The sequence below is a fragment of the Cygnus atratus genome, chromosome 1 (genome assembly GCF_013377495.2).
Source record: "Cygnus atratus isolate AKBS03 ecotype Queensland, Australia chromosome 1, CAtr_DNAZoo_HiC_assembly, whole genome shotgun sequence".
NCBI classification, from domain to species: Eukaryota; Metazoa; Chordata; class Aves; order Anseriformes; family Anatidae; genus Cygnus; species Cygnus atratus.
This window is the reverse complement of record NC_066362.1, coordinates 49,708,616-49,730,131: the sequence shown is the minus strand read 5'-3', so window position 1 is coordinate 49,730,131 and position 21,516 is coordinate 49,708,616. Positions and strand designations below refer to the sequence as shown.

Genomic DNA, 21,516 nt, shown 5'->3' with positions numbered 1-21,516 from the left:
GACCATGTCTTTTTCACTCTATCACTAACAGGTCCGTTTTGGTACATGAACGTGAAAAACATACTTTCACTGGTGCTATCAGTCAGTTCTTCTCCTTCATTTAGGTGGTCAGGAATATAGTCCTTATGCAGTACTCAGAGTACATCTCAGAATTTCAGCCAGACCCGTTCATTTCCAAGTACTTTTTGGGCTCTTTGAAGACTTCTGAGTACCTTAAGCTTACATTCATTATGAGGCAGCCACCATGATTCCATTTACCCAAAGTACTGCTTTAGTGGGGCTGTTACCATCTTGAAACTGTAATTTAAAGTTAACCAGTAATACAAAAGAGTACTTTCCAATGTTTCCTGTGAAGGAGCTGAGGAAAAAAAAAAAAATCTGTAATAAACCATTGCTGCAATTTTATTTTAACAAAAGGGCAGATTTATTCATGTTTACAAACAAGTTTCAAAAACAAAAAGGAGAACATGTATGCTACCCACTAACAACCTTTCAAAATGCCAACAGCCCTCATGCTGCATGAAGGATTCTATAGATTAGAAAAAAATCACAGTTCCACTCACAGTTCACCAAGACAGCACTAAACATGTTTAGACAAAAACAAAGGACTAAGATTCTGATGTATTTTGATTTAATCCATTTTGCCCAAGATAACAGAAATATTTCAAGCAAGTTCCATCACATATTGATGTCCTGCATTAAACAATCCTACTAAGTTCTGAACAAAAGTTATTCAGTAAGTTTCTCAAAATTTTTAAAAATTAAACAGTTGTTTCAAAACCATTAAGTAGTAAATGTATTTAAGAAACTAATTAGGACAGAGGCCATAACTTCATTAGAACACCACTGCTCATGTTTTTACAAAGCATTAGTGTTATCTATTTGGCTATTAGTATTAGCAATTTATCTACAATATTTAACAAGGTAAATTGCAGGCAAAATTTAGTACAGTTTCAATAGAAACACCCTTTTCCTGAAAATACAGCAGTATTTGAAGGACTAGTTTTTTTTTTTTTTTTTTTGTTTGTTTTTTTCTCTGCATCATTTATAAGGAAGCTTCCCATCTATGAACAGGAACAAAAAAGTATCTACAAACCTTGTAAACAGATCTGTATCATTTATAAACATAAATAATCCAAATTATTAACAGCCAACAGCAGAAATTAAAGTATCAATTCAACAATCCAGGGCCTCCTTGCCCTTCCCAGCCTTCCCCTCAAAAAAGGATCAAGATAAACTAAAGCTCTGCTAACACACTGTTCAGGACCATTCTTAAGTACAACAGATGATCCACAGGTCACTTATGCTGAGTTACTGTTCATCTGTCAGAGTTCATTATTACTCCCACCCCCAAAAAAGCACCCTCCAGTCTGGCAGAAAGCTTTTTTTTTTTAAAAAAATAAATCTACATTCGTACAAGTGTGTCTTCTGTTGAAGTCCAAGACAAGAATATCATCTTGTCCATCATAATGCGTGAAGAGACCCAGTTTCAATTTCTTTACAATGCAGCTAGTGTGTTAACATTCAGCTTACAATCAGAGTGATGTTTCCAAACTATGTAGCGGGCTCCCTGGGGATGAAGAGGTAGCAGACTTGTTCATGTCTGTTGTAAGGTGAATTCCACTGTCAACCGCATTGTTATTTTTATTGGGAGAGGGTGGGGGAGTAGAGTTGCGTTTTGTTGGAGCATCATCTTCAGCATCAGTATCATCAATAAGGGGAATATGAGGCTCGGAGTCTTCTATTCTAAACTCAGGATGCGTCATAAAATTGTGAATTGAGCTTCGTGTCTCAGGTTTCTCTAGCCCCTCATACAAGGAACTACGAAATGCATTCACCACTCGGATCTGTAAACAAAGAAAAAAGGTTGTTAAAACACTGCAGATTTACTGTTAATGGTATGGTTCTTATGAGTTTGAATCCACAAACAGCTAGACATGAGTGAATCGAATTTATATGTGATGCAGTGGAACTTGCAATAAACTGTAAAATGAAGAGCATTTCAGTAGAGCACTGCCAGTCTATACAATAGGAATAAAAATTGTGAAAGTACTGCAAGAAGCTGAAGGGCCTAAAAATTCAGACATGGCACTAGAATTGTTCAATTACTTAACATGGGCTAAGCATTTTTCAAGTGAGGCCAACAATTATTTATTTATTCACAAATTAAATAAATTTCAGTGAGTTTTATTGAATACTGGGGGGGGGGGGGGGGGGGGGGGGGGGGGGGGTTGGGGAATGGGGGCAGAAAGGGAGAATGGGGCTGAAAATAAGTTAGAGGGTAAAAGGGTTACTAATTCTCATGCTAGGAATTAGGATGTCAACTGACTATGAAAAAGCCAAGCACGTGTAAGCCAATGTCACAATGACCAGACGTTTATGAAGTCATGCAAAAAAGGATACCACTGTAACAGCTGTAAATATTCGAGTATATACCCATCTATCACACTAGAGAAAGTTTCTTAATAATGATTTGGAAGCTTAATACCAGAACTAGGAACCTGAATATTGTATTGTACACTTAAAATGTAGCCATGACAGATTCTAACTTTGAAAACACTACTCAAGTAGCACAAAGTATCAGAGAAGCAGGTGATCAGCCTTAGCTTACTTGAGTTTTCAATTTTCATTGAATTCATGGACAAAATTCCCAGGCTGAAGTCTTTTAACTGCTTAACTAACATTTTTCAAATTAGAATACTGAGTTTACAGAATTCATAAACAAACATTTCAGAATGGAATTGGATGTGAAATTGGATATAGTGAAGTACAACTTCATTTTGCAAATTGTGCATGTCCAAGTTGACTTCAACTTATGTTTTTCAAATTGTCGTCTGAAGGATGAAATCACCTGCCACACACCTCTTCTATGTTCCATGTTTCCCTGACCAACTACAGAATTTCAGTATTTATTCTTGAATTGATATGCATATAGTTAATCAGAAGTCAATGAGCCCTTTGTCTAACACTTTCATCAAAATACAGTTCAGCGTCCCCTTCTGTTAGTAGCCTATTCAATGCTCAACATCTCTAAGCAATCCAAGTAAGTCTTCAGGGAAGTAGTTTCAATCCAAAGCTCCTGTGTTGTACAATAAGAAACAGAGCAAAATTTTCTAGTAAACAAGAATAGCTTACTGTTACAAAACAGTAAGTCAAAATTTAAGAAGACTTCTAATTTAAGACAACTTTTCTTTTGCGCATCCAAGGTGACTTGTTTCAAGCAAGGAAGTTTATCAGGACTACTGCTTCCATACAAGATGCACTGAGTTCCTTTATAGTAAACATAAAGCAATTCCAGGTGAAGGAATGAAGCTGGAAGGTTGAGCAGGTCAGGAACATTGACTTCAAAGGAGTTAAGATACATCAAACACCCTTGTAGTAAACACAAAAAAGGACTCCCCAAAAGCAGTGTGTCAAGTTTGTTACCAGAGAAGCACTACATGTGACAGATTCTGACCACTTTCTTTGACCTCTAGAAATAACATTGTTCCCCCTCCCCCCAACCCCCATTTCCACTAAGAATTTTACTAAAAACCTATGAAGTCCCCATTTTTATACTGTAGATATACAGCTGAGACCCAATGACAGTGGAAATCACTGGGAGGTGACAGGGAGGACATGCAACTTTCAATAAAGGGATGACAAGAAATAGTGTTGATGTGCTTGAGAAGTAAAATGTTACAGCAGCATCTAATACTTTACTATTCATCACATGAAAAAAAAATTGAGCATGCTCCTAAGGAGTTTGCATGTTACATGAGCTTTAAACAAGTCCAGCATGCTGCATGAGCTGTCTTGGCACTTTCCAAGAGAATCAGCAGTGACAATGCCAAACTGAAAGTTTGCAATTCCTTTATTTGGCATATTGCATCCCACCACCAATTTCTGTGGCAAAATGAAATATGATTGCCTCATGGGAATAGTTTTTCATTGCTTACAGATGGTAAGTTAGAACATAAGCAGTAATGGAAAACAGTTTTTAGCTTAACAGGACAGCTGTAATTATCATAGGAATATAAACATATCCACAATAAAGTTATTTCCGTGCATGTGAATCAAGACTAATCTGGACACTCCTGTGAACCCAAGACCCTTAGAAAGTCAGCCATGAAGGCAGAAATCAGATAAACAGCATTTTAAGTAATAAAAGGTAAAAAAAAAGTTTTATTTTCAGCTACTAAAGATAATTAGACAAGAAAGCTAACTATAAATAAATATAGGTGAGGAGCAAACAAGACAATTTGTTACGTATAATTTATACTGTCATCAGGCCTTTCTCATATCAGTACCAGAATAGCAAGGAATGCAGTAAGCACTCCAAATCCTCCTGGCCAGATGGCTGCTTAGAGCAGCAGCCTCGCTTCACAGGAACATCTGAACTGTCTTCCACCAAACAGCTCCAAAAAAAGAGAAAAATGAAGTAACACATCTGCTTCCCATTAACATACATTACTTATCAAAAGATGTTCTCCTGGAGGGTGTAGCAGAAGGCTGTACTTCTCAGTGAGACTCAAAAACTGCTTCTGCACTGCTGTAGCTTTGTACCAGCATTGGTCATTTGATGTAATGAGATGCTGCAGCGCCCATTAGATTCTGCTCAAGTGACAGCATGGCGTGAAGTTGCTCTCTAGAGAATTCTGAATGTCTAATTAATTTTCTTGAGTGTAGTTTGGGATACAGGTTACTCATTAGCATTTTAAGTAGGAGATGCAATTCTGCACATCCTTTCTGGTAAATCTACTTTTCATTTTGTGTTTTTCAGGCATGCAAGTCTGTGAGCTGAGCTTCTCAATACTGCTGCAAAGTAGGAAAATATCTGTGTCACCAATGGAGAACAGGTTAGCTTGTGCAAACTAGCACAAATTCTGGCCAAGCCGGAAAAAAAACAGAAGAGAACAATTAAGGCAGCTCCTTAAATTAAGGGTCTTCATCCACCTGGTAATCTGAAATCTTAAAAAGCAGTAGGGGAAAAAAAGAAGCCTTCTCAAAGTTATTTTAAAAAACGATTATTTAACCATTCTATAGGAAATTAGAGAAGGAAGTTAAATGTATAATATATAACTAAGATGGAAAACTTTCAACAATAGTTGAATGCTGATAGCTAATATCTAACTGTTACACATCTTCAGAATCCATAATTTAAGAGAATCCATACTTTAAGCCTACATACATGAGCAGTTAAATTTTTAGCCTCTACAGACAGAAAGGCTGAAACTAAAATGCCACTTAGATCACAATATCAACAGGGCAGAATTAAGGTGAGACAAGAACTGTACTGTCACTGATGGCTTATGAACTGCTGCCAGAAGAACCTAGAAAGGAAAAGAAATCCTTCAAACGTGAATGAAAGTTTTACCGCTGAGTGCTTAGATATTTTTTCCTTTTTAGATTAGCTAAATAAATGTTTCTTCTGACTTGTTTCTGACTTGTACGCACTTAAGAAGCCTTGTTTCGCCACCTGAATCCTGATGTTGAGAAAGTTGTGTTATTCAGTAAAAACGTCCAACAAAAGCAGAGATTCAGAAGTTCCTCACAGGCTACAAAGAAAATGCATTTAGTGCTCTATGTTCTAACTACATTCATATTTTCAAAATACCATTGCTTTTCCATCAGTTTGTTTACCTTTTAATGTATTATTTGTGCTTTATGGAGTACAACTACTTAGTAGACCTAGTTCTACGATTGTACACTTAATTCACTTATTCAACGTAATTCACCCTAAGAGGCATATACTCGAAAATTTACAACAGTTTTCCTGTTTTTATCTTAAATACCCCTCTATACACAAATGGATGAAGGTACAGGATGTGCAGGCTCACAGCTTTAACATGAAATTCTTTTGTTGCAATTGTTCCACCTGTTCTCAGCCCTCTAAGAAAAAAAAGTCTTGAGGACTCCACTTTGTGGAAAAGCTCTATGAAAAGCCTGAACGATGATTTTAAGTACTAAGGAGAAAATGAGAAACGTTAGGTATGTGAATCAGGAAATGTTAATTTCATGCACTTTAGGAACACACACTCACACCCCACAGTAGTAGAAGCAGTAGTAGAGGAAAACACTACATGTGTAGGGGTAGAAATATTTGTTACATCATGGTGCTGGCTGGCGATGGAGGGTTGCCGCCTTAGAGCCCCCTGAATGGTACTTCCACTCTGGAAAGCATTCACTACATCCATCTGCAAGGAATCAGAGATTGTGACAGCTTGCTCAGAGAAGGAGAGAGAATGAGAGAGAGAGAATGAGAGAGAGGGAGAGAGGGAGGGAGAGAGGGAGAATGAGATTGAGAGAGAGAGAGAAAAGGACCATCCCATCTATAACACACAAAAAGTAAAGAAGAAAGGCACTTTTCTTTTTTAATACAGCAGATACACAGGTAAGAGTTGCATTTAGAGCTGAAGAAAACAAAACCCTGAGGGATTATACATTCATCCATAACCCGTCTTGAGAGTCTCAGCCACACCATTTAGAACTGCCACTCAAAGGACTGGGGATGGAGAGGAGTGATTTCCCTCATAACACCCACTGTGTCCTACCTTCTCCAAGACCATACCTGAGTTTGTATCCTGTTTAGGCCCCTAAACCACAAGATCTGACCACGACGTAATTCTCTCTCCGCATGATCTATCTCCTCCACATCTTCTGCTAGCTCTTCCTCAGGAATCTCTTCCTTTTGTGTTCCATGACCAGCTTCCTTAAGGAATTTCAGGCGGCTGGTTGGAATTGTTGAAATCAACTAACAGTGAATGAAAATTATGAAACAGGATTATTATTTTAAGGGGAAAAAATAATAAACATACTAACAGATGCAAGCCTTAACATACAATCCTGCATACAATTAGCAAAGTTGGAAAAAAAGGAAAAAAGATAAAGATATACACGGGTTAAGTGCATCAACATAGAGCCATCACTCCAGCTGATTAGTTGCAAAGCTGTGTGTTTCCACGGCACCTCAACCGAGGTGTGAAATTAAACTTGGACTACAAACCTAGAAAACTTCATCCTTAGTAGGGACAAAGATTCCACTTTATAATTACTTGACCATGCCACAAAGGAACAGTACCAAACTTAAGAAAAGCCATTAATTCTGTAGACTGTACTAGTATCTAGAGCTTTCAGATCATCTTCACTTTGATAAGCATGATGTGTTGCCTCATATGAGAGGAACTACATTTACTTAGAAGCAGCCACAGCTTATTCAGAGATACAGAACAGGCATGCATTCCTTTGACACCTGGAAAATACCACTTGCAAGGTGAGTGATGTTTCAAAACCCTTATACCAAATGATTAAATTGCTATTTGTTTTTATTAAATTGCTACTTAATTTAAACTAATTCATCTAGCTTAAGATAAATAAAAGCTATGTATGTTCCAGCTTTCCTTTTCATCCCCACCTTCAGGGCTATTCTGTTGAACTATGTAGTGAAGGGGAGTTCATCTTTTGATACATCCCATCTAGTAGATCCACGTCAGTTCCCAACCTGTTTTCCTTGAGCATAAACCTAGAAGACCATTTCAGCAGCTGCAGAAGAAAAAGACTACTCCAAAAGCAAAAGACTACTCCAAAAGCAAAATAAACTGCCCTTCATACTGACGTGGCTACTATGAATGCTCCCAGCTTACACTTCAGTTTCTACTGTTCTCAGAAAGTCAAACATCTCTCTTTAATGAAATGCTACAGCAGCATGAACTGCAGCCCCTGCAAGACTATTTGGATCAAAGGTATTTCAAGCCATCTCAGTTCTTTCTTCTAGACTAACTGTAAACCTCAGAGTGAGTATTTGATTTTAATTTTTTAAAATGATACATTTTCCAAGAACTTACTTTAAAGTCTCATAGCCACTTTTAAAATATGCACTTCTGTATGTATTCACAACTAAAATTAATCCTGCTAATTTCATATTAAAACTGAAGTGTTCTTTACAAAGTGGAATGGAAGAAACTGTACTGGAAAACTCTTGAAGTGGTATGAAAAATTTAGACAACTATGCCATTAAATAATGACAAACTACGTAGCTCTGAAGTTTTGTGTAAATAAGCTTGCTGCTTACAATTACTGTTGTGCATGCAATAGTATTGAAATACAAAAAAGATGCAGTAGCTTAGTTATGCTTCATAATTGTGCAACTGGAGAAGATTAAAGAGAAAACTGTTTTGAGTTTTGCTGTGTTTTCTGCTATTCCAGGAAGTCCTAAAATACCAAAATACTAGCAAGTATAACAGTCCTGATTCATCAAGAAAACCACTCAACACCAAGTTAAATATATTGAAACATTAGCATGCTAATTGCATCTGTATTCTTACAGAAGTTCTTCTAGTACTTACCTGGCTGAAGACAATTTCTTGTTTAAGTAGTTACTACAGGTACTCCTAGTTAAAAGTTACTGAGCATAAACTGGACATAGCATCTAGTTAGGAATTATAACTAATCCTTGTCAGAGTAAGGAATAACCAACTACGGACTTCCTAGCTATTGACCTAGACTATTTTATGCAGTATTTACTGTTAATCTCCACAAATTCATGTAGTCCCATTGAAAGATATGAGTACTTAAGATAAAATGCTTTACATGGAAAATACAAACACACACACACACACACACACAAGTAAATAGTTGACATTTTGAAAAAAAGCTAGTTTACCTGGCCCCAGAGTAGTGTTCCCATGCCCAGGAAAACAGACCACAGCCACTGTTCAATTGAGAGTTCTGAGCAACTAAAAGGCTTTCCACCGAACTGCACAATAATTATCTGTGAAGAGCAGCATTATTGAACATAGATCAGTGATCTGTTACTAGAAAATTCCGTAATAAAAGATTGTTACAGAAAACATTGCTTTAGTAAATCCTATGTTCTATCTCATTAAGAATGTACTTCTTCTGTCTCAGCTGTTGGAACTGTTTCCAAACATGAACAATCTTCTCTTGCTTTTCAGTTTTTCAAGAACTACTTAGTTATTCTTCATATGGTACACTCAAGAAAACCCTGTTGGTTACTTCTTTGTGCTTACAGTCTTCCCTCTTCATATGACATTTACAGCAAATATTTAATACTACAAATTTACAGTGCTTATTTATCATATGAACAACCATCTGAAAGTTGAATGAACTGATCTGAATGAACTTCTGTTAACACAAGTCTTATGATGACTTATGTAGTAAATCCCTGGGGGAAGCGTGGTCAAGACCTCAAAAAAAGTTAAATGAGCTCCTTCTGACTTATTACAACAATCTGTACAGGCCCTAATGAGCAAGGTATCCCCACTGCACAGGAATAATATGCATGGAACTCTGCCCTGGAGAATAAACTTTCAAGTAGCAGGGCAAACCTCAAAAGGGAACAGTACTGACCATTAAGTAAGACTCCTGACAACTTGAGAGCCCAAGAGTAATTTATTTTATTAACATGGAATAAAAAAGTAAGACAACTCAAGAGTTGCTTATTCAGGAAGGCATCTGTCCATTAGGTTTATGAAAGGAACACAGTTGTAGGCAGGAGTATTTTCTACATATTTGGATTTGTTGGAAAATAATATTCTACTGCATTTGCCAGCATAAAAAGAAAAGTAACTTCTGGGGAAGTGCCACCTGAACAAGTCTGAAACTGGGAAAGTAAGTAAATCAATTTTACATGAAGTAGAGGTGCATATACTTGCACTGCTTGAACTGCTATATATTTGGTCAACTTTGTAGAATTCAAAGGCTAAGAAGTTGTGTGATGTACCTTAAGTCTAAAATAAGTCAAAATTATATTTTGTTAATCATTAAAATGTAATACTGTTTTGTTGGTTATTTCACTACATTGGTATGAATGAATTAAAGGTTAATGCTAATGAGAAGGTGAAGCTATCTTGTGTAAACTATTTCTTTAAATTAAACTTTGACTTTTTGTTTCTCAGTGTGTTGACCTAATCAGTTTCAGATAATAATTCATCTTGTTTGTAAAGAAAGATTTAACTAACCAGCTCTTACAAATTGCCTAGATGCACCAACTAAAGGTCACTAGTCATCAGTGTAAATAAGACCTAAAGCAATATTATCCATACAGATAACAGATTTCTATTGAGGAAGATACAGCTTCTTTACATTTTAAGAGACTAGAACACCAACATCAAATTGAAGGACTAGAAAACACAAAGACTAAATACAAGTAATTCTACACTTCAATTTTGACAATTTCAAAGAGGTCTTACCTGAAGACCCTGTCAAGCAGGACTTCCAAGTGTTTTATAGTGTGTTTGACTGGTGATTTTTCACATTGTAGAAATGAAATGCCTAGGTGGTTAGCATTTCCAGGGTAAGCAAGAAGTTACTTACCTGCACAACAAACGTCCCCAAAACAATAGCACAGAAGATAGCATTGTTAAAGATCCCTTCAAAAACATTTCTTTCGCCATGAATTTTTCGGGCATTAATTTCATTAAACAGCTGCATCATCACAAATGTATTAAATACAATAGTATAATGTTCTGAAGGAGGGGCATGCAGAGGTGCATTTCTTCCACTATCGATATCAAAAATTTTCTCACCTGTGTATAAAAGACATTTATCAGCAGCTTAAGTTGGTGACTTTACACACACACACACACACACAGACAGAACATGCAGTAGAATAAAAAAACTAGGTTTTAAGACTTCAACTCTATAGAACTTTTATCATAACTCTGTAAGTCTAAGTATCCTTACCAGCAAACAGGAGTGTAAAGACCACTACCAGTTGATAGAATGCGTGACCCAAGATATTCTTCATCATTGTGCGGGAAATCAGAGGTTTGTTTCTACCATAAGGCTTTCGCAACAGAAGAGCTTCAGTCGGTGGCTCTGTTGCCAGGGCAAGAGAGGCTAATGTGTCCATTATGAGATTTACCCACAGCATCTGCACAGCTTTAAGTGGAGAATCCTATAAAGATAGATATGTAAACCCTCGAGTGTAAGTGAACAAATTGCAGCTATTAAAGGTGTTTATTATAAGACATTGCCATGTTTTGAAGAGCATTACATTCTTTGGACTATTATACAACTGAGTTTGAATTCATTTGAGTCAGTCGTGATATTTGCAACGTTTTTAGTTGAAACTACCCACCACCAGTACATACCTGTGTTATGCATGCTCCTGTAAAAGCCACAATTACTGCTACTACATTGACTGTAAGCTGGAACTGAAGAAATTTGGAAATGCTGTCATACACGTTTCGTCCCCACATAACTGCTTTAACTATACTTGTGAAGTTGTCATCCGTAAGGATAATATCAGAGGCTTCCTTAGCTACATCTGTTCCAGCAATTCCCTGGTAGAAAAAGAGAAACGTTATGAAATGTAACAGGATGCACTGTTGTATATAGTAGAAGCAATTATATCTTTGGTCAGCATTTTGGCATGCACTTTGATGCACCATGTCTTTTGGATTACTTTAATGTAAGCAACCCAAAGCTCTACTGATGCAAGATTTGCTTCTAAGTTCTACTGGAGAATGAAAAATTATAAAGTCATTTAAAGTATACAGACCTTAGTAATAAACAAATCTCAAGCTGACAAGAAAAAGACACTGTGCAAGTTCCCCCTGTTCAAGTTAAAGACCACCAGATGGTGCAGCACTACAGGTTAGTCCATCTCCTGAGTTTGCTATATGGATTCCAAGCAGTAGGGCAATACATGTGTATCTACATGGTGGAGCAATACACATCGCCAAAAACCTTTTGCAGAAACGTATTGACATTGACCAGCAAGACTTGTTATCACTGCATGTGACATTGCAATGCAATGACATTGTTAGGTTTTGAGCAACTGGAATTTCCTAAGACTATTTAAAAAGTTTAAGTTGCGTATTATACGTAACACCTACTTCAAGGATGGCTTTTTGAAATACCATAGACAGTAACTCAACAAGAAATTTAATGATCATTATTTTGCTAATTAAGTCACCTGCACAGCTATGTGTACAATTTAAAAGATGCCTTCAAATAGTATGTAGTAGATATTTTAAGTGATATTTAGATAATCAGTTAGAGATGATGTGTTGGTGCATGGGGTTTATTTTGGTGGCATTTTTCGTTGTTTTTCTTATAAAACGAAAAGAGATGAACATAGATAGCATCCCCAACAGCACCAACTACAGCAGCTGTATACAATAGCAGAAACAGCAGAAAACACATTTATCCTAACAAGACTGTTACAGTGTAGAGAACATTTCATGCATAAATTTGTAAGGTATGCTTTTGAAAATACTCTGAAAATTGCATGGAAGCTTTTCCTTCTCTTGATTGTTTCCCACTAGATTAATATCTAATTCAGTACATCTGCACATTGTAGTAAAAGTGTGGTCTTCAGGTATCCGTCCCACCTCACCACCACACCACCACCACGCCCCCAGTTCAAAAGCTTAATGATGAGCCTTTAAAGACTAACGTGACCGACTAGCACCAGACTGTACTTTGTCAGCTTAAGGCTGAAGAGGAGTCTTGAGGCAAGAAGAAGCTTGAAGTATTCATCTTAAAGTGCTCTGAAGTAGTTAGAAGACAGCTGAAGCCTACAATATTTAAGGTATGAGCCTGTCTAGTATTAGCGCTTAAAGGGTTTTTAATTGATAGGCTAAATCTACTCCAGGCAAGGCAAGTATTCTAAGGCTCTGTATATAATGGAAGATCAATATATGCTAGTTTATTTTCATAAATTTTAATCCAGATTTATAAAGCAGAATGAGGAATTTTAACTCAAATTCGATGCGGAAAGTCACTTGAAGAGTGACTTTTTACTCAGGTAGATAATGACAAGACAAGGGGGAATGGTTTTAAACTAAAAGGGGACATTTATTTTAGATGTTAGGAGGCTACTTTTTACCACAGAGGGTGGTGAGGCACTGGCACAGGTTGCCCAGAGAAGTTGTGGATGCCCCACCCCTGGAAGTGCTCAAGGCCAGGCTGGATGAGGCCTTGGGCAGCCTGGTCTGGTGGGAAGTGTCCCTGCCCATGGCAGGGGGGCTGGGGAGTGGAATTAGATGGTCTTTAAGGTCCCTTCCAACCCAAGCTGTTCTGTGACTTTATGATTCCATTCTATGGTTGACAGTGATAAGGTTTTGCAGGGACCACCTTTATAGCTGTAATTTATCAAATATTTAGTACCATGTAGACAATTGCATCAGTAAGAACAAATACATAAGCCACAACAAAGTAAAGACATCTCAAAAAAAAAAACCAAACAAACAACTAATCAAACTAAAACACAACAACCCCTGACTCTGGGAGAGAGATTCAAGTATTAACATTTTTGTGTCTTCTTAAAGATCATTTATTATCTGATAGAGAACTGATGTTTTGATGTTTTGTCTCCTAATTCCTTCAGGTCATCCCAGGAAGAGCAAAATGACAATGCAATTCCCTTAGCTACCATAGACTGCTTAGGACTCTGTAACAAGTGTTTAACACAAGGTAAATTTAGGCTAAAACATTCTGCTTAATTTTCATGAGCTCTCTTAAGACTTGGTTTGGCTCCCATTTCAAAGAGTGTTTGAGAATTTAAATTGAGAAAGTAGAGTAGTCTGAGGTGCCGTTCAGACAAATGAAGATCCTAGGCTGCCACAAAATGCTGTTATTTCAGTTGTACTAGAGGTATCATAGTACAGCCTCCAAAGTAATTTTAAACATCAACTGGGACTCTTTCATCCTAATTTCCCTGTTCTTCTGCATCATTTTATGGAAAACAGACGAATAAGCTCATTTCATATCGTGTATAAACTTTACTGAACATCAACACAGTATGCTATTTACCACCTAAGTCATTCTGCCATATGCTGAACAGATCTCATTGCAGGAATCTTCAGTATCAGTAATTTTTGTGCTATATTTTGTAACAAGTCTTTGCTTTAAAAAAGGTTTTGATTTACAAATGACTGGGGATTTGCAGTGTAAGCTTTATTCAATGGCAAATGCCACAAAGACATTTTTAATCAAATAAAAAGATGGTTAAGTTAGAAGAGTGAGGAACAAGAAAAACTAATCAGTATTAAATGTGAGAGAAGTCAACACACTTAACTTAGTTGTATATTAGCTCAGGAAATAAACCAGGTTATTCAATCTTCTTCAAAGTGATTAGATAAACTGTTTTATCAAAACAGCACTCAAAATACTGAAGGAAAAAAAAAGTCATACCATGGCAAATCCAACATCTGCCTTCTTCAGTGCTGGACCATCGTTGGTACCATCACCAGTTACTGCTACAACTTGCCGCTGATCAAAGACAGTGCTGTCAATTATACCTAAAATAAAATGACATCTCAGTGTCAATAGTTCAAAACAGACAACAAAAACTGAAGCTGAAAGAGAAAACCATTATCTTCCTCAGAGCCAAAAACACTAGAACTGTCTGTGATTACGTTGGTTCCCTCACTCCCCCAATGCTTAGGAAATAAATCAGCTGGCAAATGAATATACACTCATTGGCATTTCCCACTATTCAAAATCCTAAGGAAAGTTCTGTTTCTAGAAAAAAATCTAGAAGCTCAAATGGTTTTTATTTACCTTTTACTAGAGTGTGTTTGTCAGTAGGAGATGATCTTGCAAGAACACGAAGCTTTGGCCAAATTTTATCTATTCGCTCTTGCTCTATCTGCAAAAAGAAGTTATATTTTGCGGTTATGTGACTTAACAAAACAGCTGCTGATCTAACTCAAGTAGTCAGTGTGCTTACCTCTCCTTTTTCATTGCGTATTCTCCTGTTAAAATCTTTGCCCTCCAAACACAGAAAGTCTTCACCAGGATTCAGAATACCACATTTTAATGCAATAGCACGAGCAGTGTTAATGTTATCACCAGTGACCATACGCACAGTTATGCCTGCACGCTGACATTTTTTTATTGCATCAGGTACCTATATGCAAAAAAAATGACGGAGTTGGACTATACAGTCACTAAAGAAATATAGACATGTGAATGAATTGTCTTTAGCTCAAACGAGGATAACTCTTATTTTAAAAATCAATACCGTTGTTATGGAACATTTAAAAAAGTTCAGTCACCTTAATTCTTTTCCTGAAAAACCTATAAATGGCTATTCTGGCCAAGGGCGGTTCTTTTTTGTTTTGTTGCCTTCCCCCCACCCTGCCCCCCTGTTTATTTACCCTCTTCATTTTTCAACTACTGCAGCCTTCAAAAATATCACACACAAACCCCATAATACACTATAGGGTGTAGTAGTAGCTAAAAGGTACCAAATACTGGCTTTACATTTATGATTATGTAAAATAAAATACAATTCACACAATACTCATCAACCCATGACTTCTAGTGTCAAGTGACAGTAATGTGGATCAAAAAGGAGTCCCATTTACATGCAGCATTATAGTTTCCACTATTGAGAATTACTGCCCTCCATAGACCTCAACAACAAGCAGAGTTCCTTAGCTCACTTCTCAGATCACAAACCTTCCTTCCCATGAGAAGCTGGCAGCAAATACAATGACTAAATATGATCCTAACCCATATTCTTAATATTCCTAGTGGTTAAAAAAACACACTAGCTGTTCCATCTACTGACACACTGCTTAGTAAGCGCCTTAAGTCATTAGTTTGTACAGAGCTTCAGTAACACAGCATAAGTGATGTTAAGAAGTTTTAATCTGCTTTTGTAGCTCCATTAACTTTTCCCCCCAATAAATTAGATTTTCATCTATTAACTATTCTTAAGACATGCAATAGCAATTCAGTTTCTTGTACTTTTTGCATGAATCAGGATCTGCTTTAATAGTCACTGCAGTTCACTCAGTGATCCTACCTCAGGTCTCACTGGATCTTCAATCCCAACAACAGCAATGCACGTCAGACCAGTAACAATGTCGTTCTCATTGTCCCATTCCGGCTCTGGTTCCCCAGCTGGGAAGTCTCTGAACGCCAGACAAATGGTTCTGAGTCCTTCAGAAGCCATTGGCTCAATTACAGTTTTTACGATATCATCTCGGTCCCTAGGTCTGAATACCTTGGGTTCTCCATTAGCACTCAGTATTTTGAAGCACCTGAAAAGGAAAGTTTAAGTAGTTATCAGATGTTTACCAAAGTTCAGCTTGTTGTGGAAAATGGCTTGTTAGCCAACTCCAGTAAGTTTCCACAAGTTTTGTTTTCATTAGACTCTCTCACACACACACGAAAAAAAATACACAATAGCAGCAACTCTAAGGTAATCTCCTCCATATGCACTTAATCTCTTCCTAATTGTAAAACATACCATCTGCAGAATGTTAACTGAGATGGCTGGCTGTCCTGGGATGAAAATAATGTCCCCTGAATTGAGGAAACAAACACTAGTTGCCTCCTAGAAGTAACCATTTCTCTACTGCACATCAATGTAGTGCCTACGCTGTTGGAGTCAGTTAATCTAGTTTCAAGTTTTCCCAACAAATTGTCCTACCTTGTTAACAGCTGCAATCATCGCAGAAGTACAATGAACTTCCAGAACATGCACATGGTGCTTCAACAGCTGTAAGCAATAAGCTTACAGCATTAAAACCAAACTCTGATGATATGATGAACCAATCCTAACATTGGGTGTAAACCTTACTACTCTAAAAAAAATATCAAAATGTACATTTCAAATTCAAACCATTTGGCATAGAGTTCTTAATGTGGAGCATTAAATTAAAAACAAATACTTAAAACTGACTGAAAAGTTTAAGAGGCTAGACTCAAAATAACATATTCAAGCATTTCAACTCACGCTTTTAGTTTATTTCTTCATGCCATAGATGCCACTGCTTTCACAGAGAGCATATATTGATGCCACGAATATAATAGTAACAAGTACATTTAACAATAAATGTAATTTTGTTCATCTGTATCCTTACTAAAGTTTTGCCATAACGCAATGCCATAAGCACTTGTTTCACCAATCAGTACTGACGTGGCACTGAAAAAAGTAAGAATTTATGACACTTTAAAAACATCTGGCAGATCTGACAGACAACTACTGTTACATACAAGTATTTTAGTCCAGTGGTTTAGGAAATTCCCAGGTGCAATACATACAAAGTTTCCACCGCAGCCAGGAAATAAAGATGAAGCAGTTCCTTTACATTTCTTGCTATTTATCATAACTGAAATTTGAAGTCTGTCCTTGATTTTGGTTATCTGCTCAAATGTCAGCAACCACTAAGAATATCTTGCATTAACTCTAATCATAGGGCTTGCAATGATTTCAAAGCATTCCAAGATGAACGCATGGAAACCAGTAAGTTTTATGTAAAGGTTTAATTGAAACTCACTTCAAAGATTTGACTTGAGACATGATTGTAAGGAAAGAGGAAAAAACTATTTTGCTTTAAAATTTTTGCAGCATTTCTTCTACCCTTACTAGCAACTCCTTTGTATCTTTTAATAGATATTTTTTATATATATATATACACATATATATATATATATATATACACACACACACACACACACATTTAAACTTTCAGTGCTCAATAGTCATACATGTGATAGTAGAGAATGAGCAGCACAGCTGACAAACCATGTTACCAGTTCTCTGATGAACTTCTTGCACAGCATAGGCAGAAGGTAAAGAAAATGGCTTAGGATGCTAAGACTTTCTTAGACAGTGCTGCTCAAATAGCTTTGGGATTACAGTATACCAATATTATCTAAATCGGTCTAGGTTTTCTTGTTCTTTCCTAGATACCATTATTATTTGTATCTCAATTGTGAACCTAAATGGACCACAGGAGTCGAGACTGAATGAATTCTAGCATCTTCTACAGTTCGGTTATTCAACAAGGTAGAAGCAAGGCAAAAAAAGGCATAGTTACTCACTGATGAAGATTGGGTTAAAATTTAGCTATATAGTAATTCACATCTAAATCTAAATTCTGTATCAAAAGGAACTAGAGTCCCTGAAAGACTGGCTTTTTGTTGTCAGCACTAAATTGATGGAGAAGGAAAAATTTCATCTTCTCTCTTTAGTGTATTAGTACACCCCAAGCAGTGATTTTGGGGGCTGGCTGCAAGCAAAAAATTAAGCTGAAGTAAAGAACACAATCTTATGTGCTACACTCACACAAACAGTATGAAGTTAAGACTAAAAACAGACTGGCTACAACTGCTGTTTCTAGACTACAGGATGCATGCATGCCTTCTCACCCGTTTAGGAGTTACCACAGCCTTTTCACACTTTAAGGTTTGTCCCAGTGGTGACACATTGCTCACTAATAGTCTAATCACTAGAACAAAAAGCCTCTACAGATGCATAAGGAAACAACTTGCTTTGTCACATTAAAAAAAAAAAAATCGCTGTGTTGGTCAAGTTCAATCTTCTGTTAAAGTAATCAACTTTGGCACGAATTTACACAGTCTTTTCAATCTCAAAGTAATCTTAAAGTGATCAATTTTGCAAAGTCACAAACCCTACCCAGATTTTAAGTGGATCAGCTGTCAGGACTTTCCTGGAACATGGGTGAGTATTTTTACCAACTTAAAACTAAAATGGTTTAGTAACTAGAGAATAGTGCTAATCAAACACTTTCCTTTATCTGTGCAGAGTTTACATGTTAAAATGAAAAATGACCAGCTGTACTTCTGCTTTACACTTTTTAGTGGGCTAGAATTAAAGTAACCCAAATGCTACCAGCCCACCTCACTGTATAAAGTCAAATAACTGAGGGAGAGAAGCCAGAGAGCTAGCAGCTATCCCAGGGGTACAGGACTGTTGCACTTGTTCACGAACAGAACTACAGAAATGATTTGCAGTCTATGGCATAACGTTGTTTAGCAGTTTACAGACTCTTAGCCTATCACAACATTTAGCCGAATTAGAAGTGCCAAAGTACAATAGTAGTTGTTCTTACTTTTTAAGAACTATCTCAGAGGCACCTTTACTGAATATCCGGAAACTGCCATCAGAGTTTTTTAACACAGTACTCATAGATTTTCTAACAGAGTTGAAGGTGTACACTTTGTGCAATTTCTCTTCTGGTATCTCATTTCTTACATCCTGATAATCACGTTTTAAATCCAAGAGCAATCCCAGCAAGGCACATTCAGTTTTATTTCCAACATGACGTGGTAGGCCACCTTCTTTTTCAGGAGGCTGCAAGAAGAACAAGAACCTTCACTGATGAGGAGGTTAACTTATGAACCACTGAAGTACAGCATTTAGAATACAAGGAAGGTTAAGTCCAAGCTTAGCTCTGGGATGTTGAAGTTTCACTCTTGCAACGATTAATCTATAAATTCATAAGTCACAAGATCATACTGCTGACCTTTATAAGTGACTTCTGCAATCTATTTCTTAGGCTCAAAAATCACCATGAAGTTTGTATCAAATCCAGAGATGACCTTTCTTTTTAGAGTTTCCCATTGCTTGAAATATCTGCCTGGATCACTTGAATGTAGTAGATCCCTGAATAATTGTTTTGCAAAATAAACACATAGATAAGTTTAAGGAAACTGATTAAAACATACTAAATGCCATTATTTCTGCTAAATTAAAGTATCTTCTCTTGTAACAGCTCTTCCTCAATGTCTTAGAATATGATCAAATCACCTGTTAGCCTTCTACTGGAGAAACTAAGTCTTTAAGCTTCTTAAGTCTCACTACAAGTTCTGTTTTCCAGGCCGTGGCCTATTTAACTTGTTTCTGAACTCTTTTCAGTATCCAGTCCTTTTATACCAGTACAAGTTATCTCAGTAATGCGGGATACGCACAGACTAGTGCTAAAAGGAGTAATTTTCTGAAGATATTTCTGTATATAGCTGTAACATAGCACTGTACTTTGTAGCGAAAGAGGCTGAAGTACTTAACCTGACAGGCCTCAAATAGCTAGATCACAACTACAATAATCATAAGGCAGTAATCCATTTTCATTGTTCAGATCCGCAAGATCTCATTTTCACAGTACTGAAAACTCACACTTCTAAATTGTTCAGTTTAACATGTTCCCCAGTACAAGAGAGATGAACATACTCAAGGCAAGTCCAGCAATAGGCCACAAAGATGAATGGACTGGAATACCCGACTAAGGGACTGGGTGAGCTTATAAACAGCTACTTTTTCTTCCTATAAAAGGTTCCTTAAGAAATAGACTGTGAAACTTCTCACGTGCTACAACTGATCAGTATTTCAGCCTCATTCCAGAGAAAGAGGTGCTTGTGATCTTGATATATCCCCCCGGGTACTGCTAGCAAGAAAATTCTTGTGGAGTTACCATCTTTATAGGCTGAAAAGTGACTTTTGTCACTTGGTTTTACTTCTGTTCAAGTAGAAAGCATTCATAGTGGAGAATTCTACTAAATCTTGAAGCGTAATTATTTTAAAAAAATAAGACCTACTTAGTATTTTTACTGCCTTGAAACAAACTAAATTACTTAACATGTTGGAATGACTTCAGCATGGAACCTGAAGTGTTTTCTGGTGTTGCAGAAAATATGATGCACACAAGGGAGATTTGAGTATTGTCTATGTATCAGAGGGATTTGTGAAGAGACATACAGTATTAAGTATTTGAGTCCCTGTAATGCATAACAGTCCATTATTCTGTTTATTCCAAAAATATTTTGGAAGTCTCAAGCTATTAGGAAAGGTGTTACAATTCCAAAGCCTACAAATTCATATTAGTAGTATCTGAAAAAAATCCATCAAGTGCATCATCCGTACTTGCATTTTTGAATTACTTTCTACATAAGCTTATGCTACCCTTTGAAGTAGCTCCCAAATCAAACTATTTGTTCTCCAAATGTGGTAAACTGTCCTCCTTATAAAAACAAATTTAGACACACTTATGAACTTACAAGGAAGTTAGTTTCCTGAGATTGTATCTTTCAATCTTCAGTAGAAAGCCATTTTTGAAGTTCAGCCTCAAATGAACTCTTGAGCTATTCACCCTGCATACAACACACTTTACACAGCTGTCTGCCACAAACATTTAATTACTGACTATCATGTGGGCACCACTTTTTATCTTTTGAGGAAGATGTTTAGTTATTTGGTTAGAATGAAAAAATCTACTTACCAGTATTTTGGAAGTGTAAGCACAATTAACAGAAATCCCTGTGACAAGGTAACCCATAATCTTCTCTGGAATAGCTTCTGGTTCTGGAATTTTTTTGTAATGTTTTTCATTGATGTAGGCTTGGACCACTGTCATCCTGTTCATGGTCAATGTTCCCGTTTTATCTGAGCAAATAGCTGTTGCATTACCCATTGTTTCACATGCATCCAGGTGTCTCACCAAGTTATTATCCTTCATCATTTTCTACAAAAATAAAAGCAGTTCAGTTATCCTTAACCACCAGTTCATGTTTCAGAAATTTTCATTTAGGGTGTCCAGACTCAGAGAGCAGTTGCAGAACACACTCAGCTTTATCTGGATGGCTGCTGTAAGGATTCCCCCCATTTTGAACAAAGTTCCTAAACATAGGAACTTATTCTTCCACATCTGCATGGCAGACTGATACTAGTCACAGACTTATGAGGAAGTATTTTATGTTGATATTTAGAGATATAATAGAGGTACAGACTGAGCATTACCAATACAATATTAA

General features: G+C 36.8%; 1 protein-coding gene across 5 annotated transcripts in view; it reads right to left on the bottom strand.

The window, feature by feature from the left end:
* Positions 1–400: 400 nt before the first annotated feature.
* The window catches only part of ATP2B1 (ATPase plasma membrane Ca2+ transporting 1), a 62,505-nt gene continuing 41,389 nt past the window's right edge, over positions 401–21,516 (bottom strand). For all 5 annotated transcript variants that reach the window (XM_035551658.2, XM_035551657.1, XM_035551660.2 and 2 more), the window contains exons 10-21: positions 20,985–21,227; positions 18,822–19,063; positions 15,764–16,001; positions 14,681–14,860; positions 14,512–14,599; positions 14,143–14,249; positions 11,094–11,285; positions 10,684–10,897; positions 10,315–10,526; positions 8,642–8,749; positions 6,551–6,733; positions 401–1,847 (exon numbers count right to left, since the gene is read on the bottom strand). In XM_035551658.2, the coding sequence (XP_035407551.1) occupies positions 1,536–1,847; positions 6,551–6,733; positions 8,642–8,749; positions 10,315–10,526; positions 10,684–10,897; positions 11,094–11,285; positions 14,143–14,249; positions 14,512–14,599; positions 14,681–14,860; positions 15,764–16,001; positions 18,822–19,063; positions 20,985–21,227 (2,319 nt within the window). In that variant the 3' untranslated portion in view covers positions 401–1,535. The remainder of the gene's footprint in view (positions 1,848–6,550; positions 6,734–8,641; positions 8,750–10,314; positions 10,527–10,683; positions 10,898–11,093; positions 11,286–14,142; positions 14,250–14,511; positions 14,600–14,680; positions 14,861–15,763; positions 16,002–18,821; positions 19,064–20,984; positions 21,228–21,516) is intronic.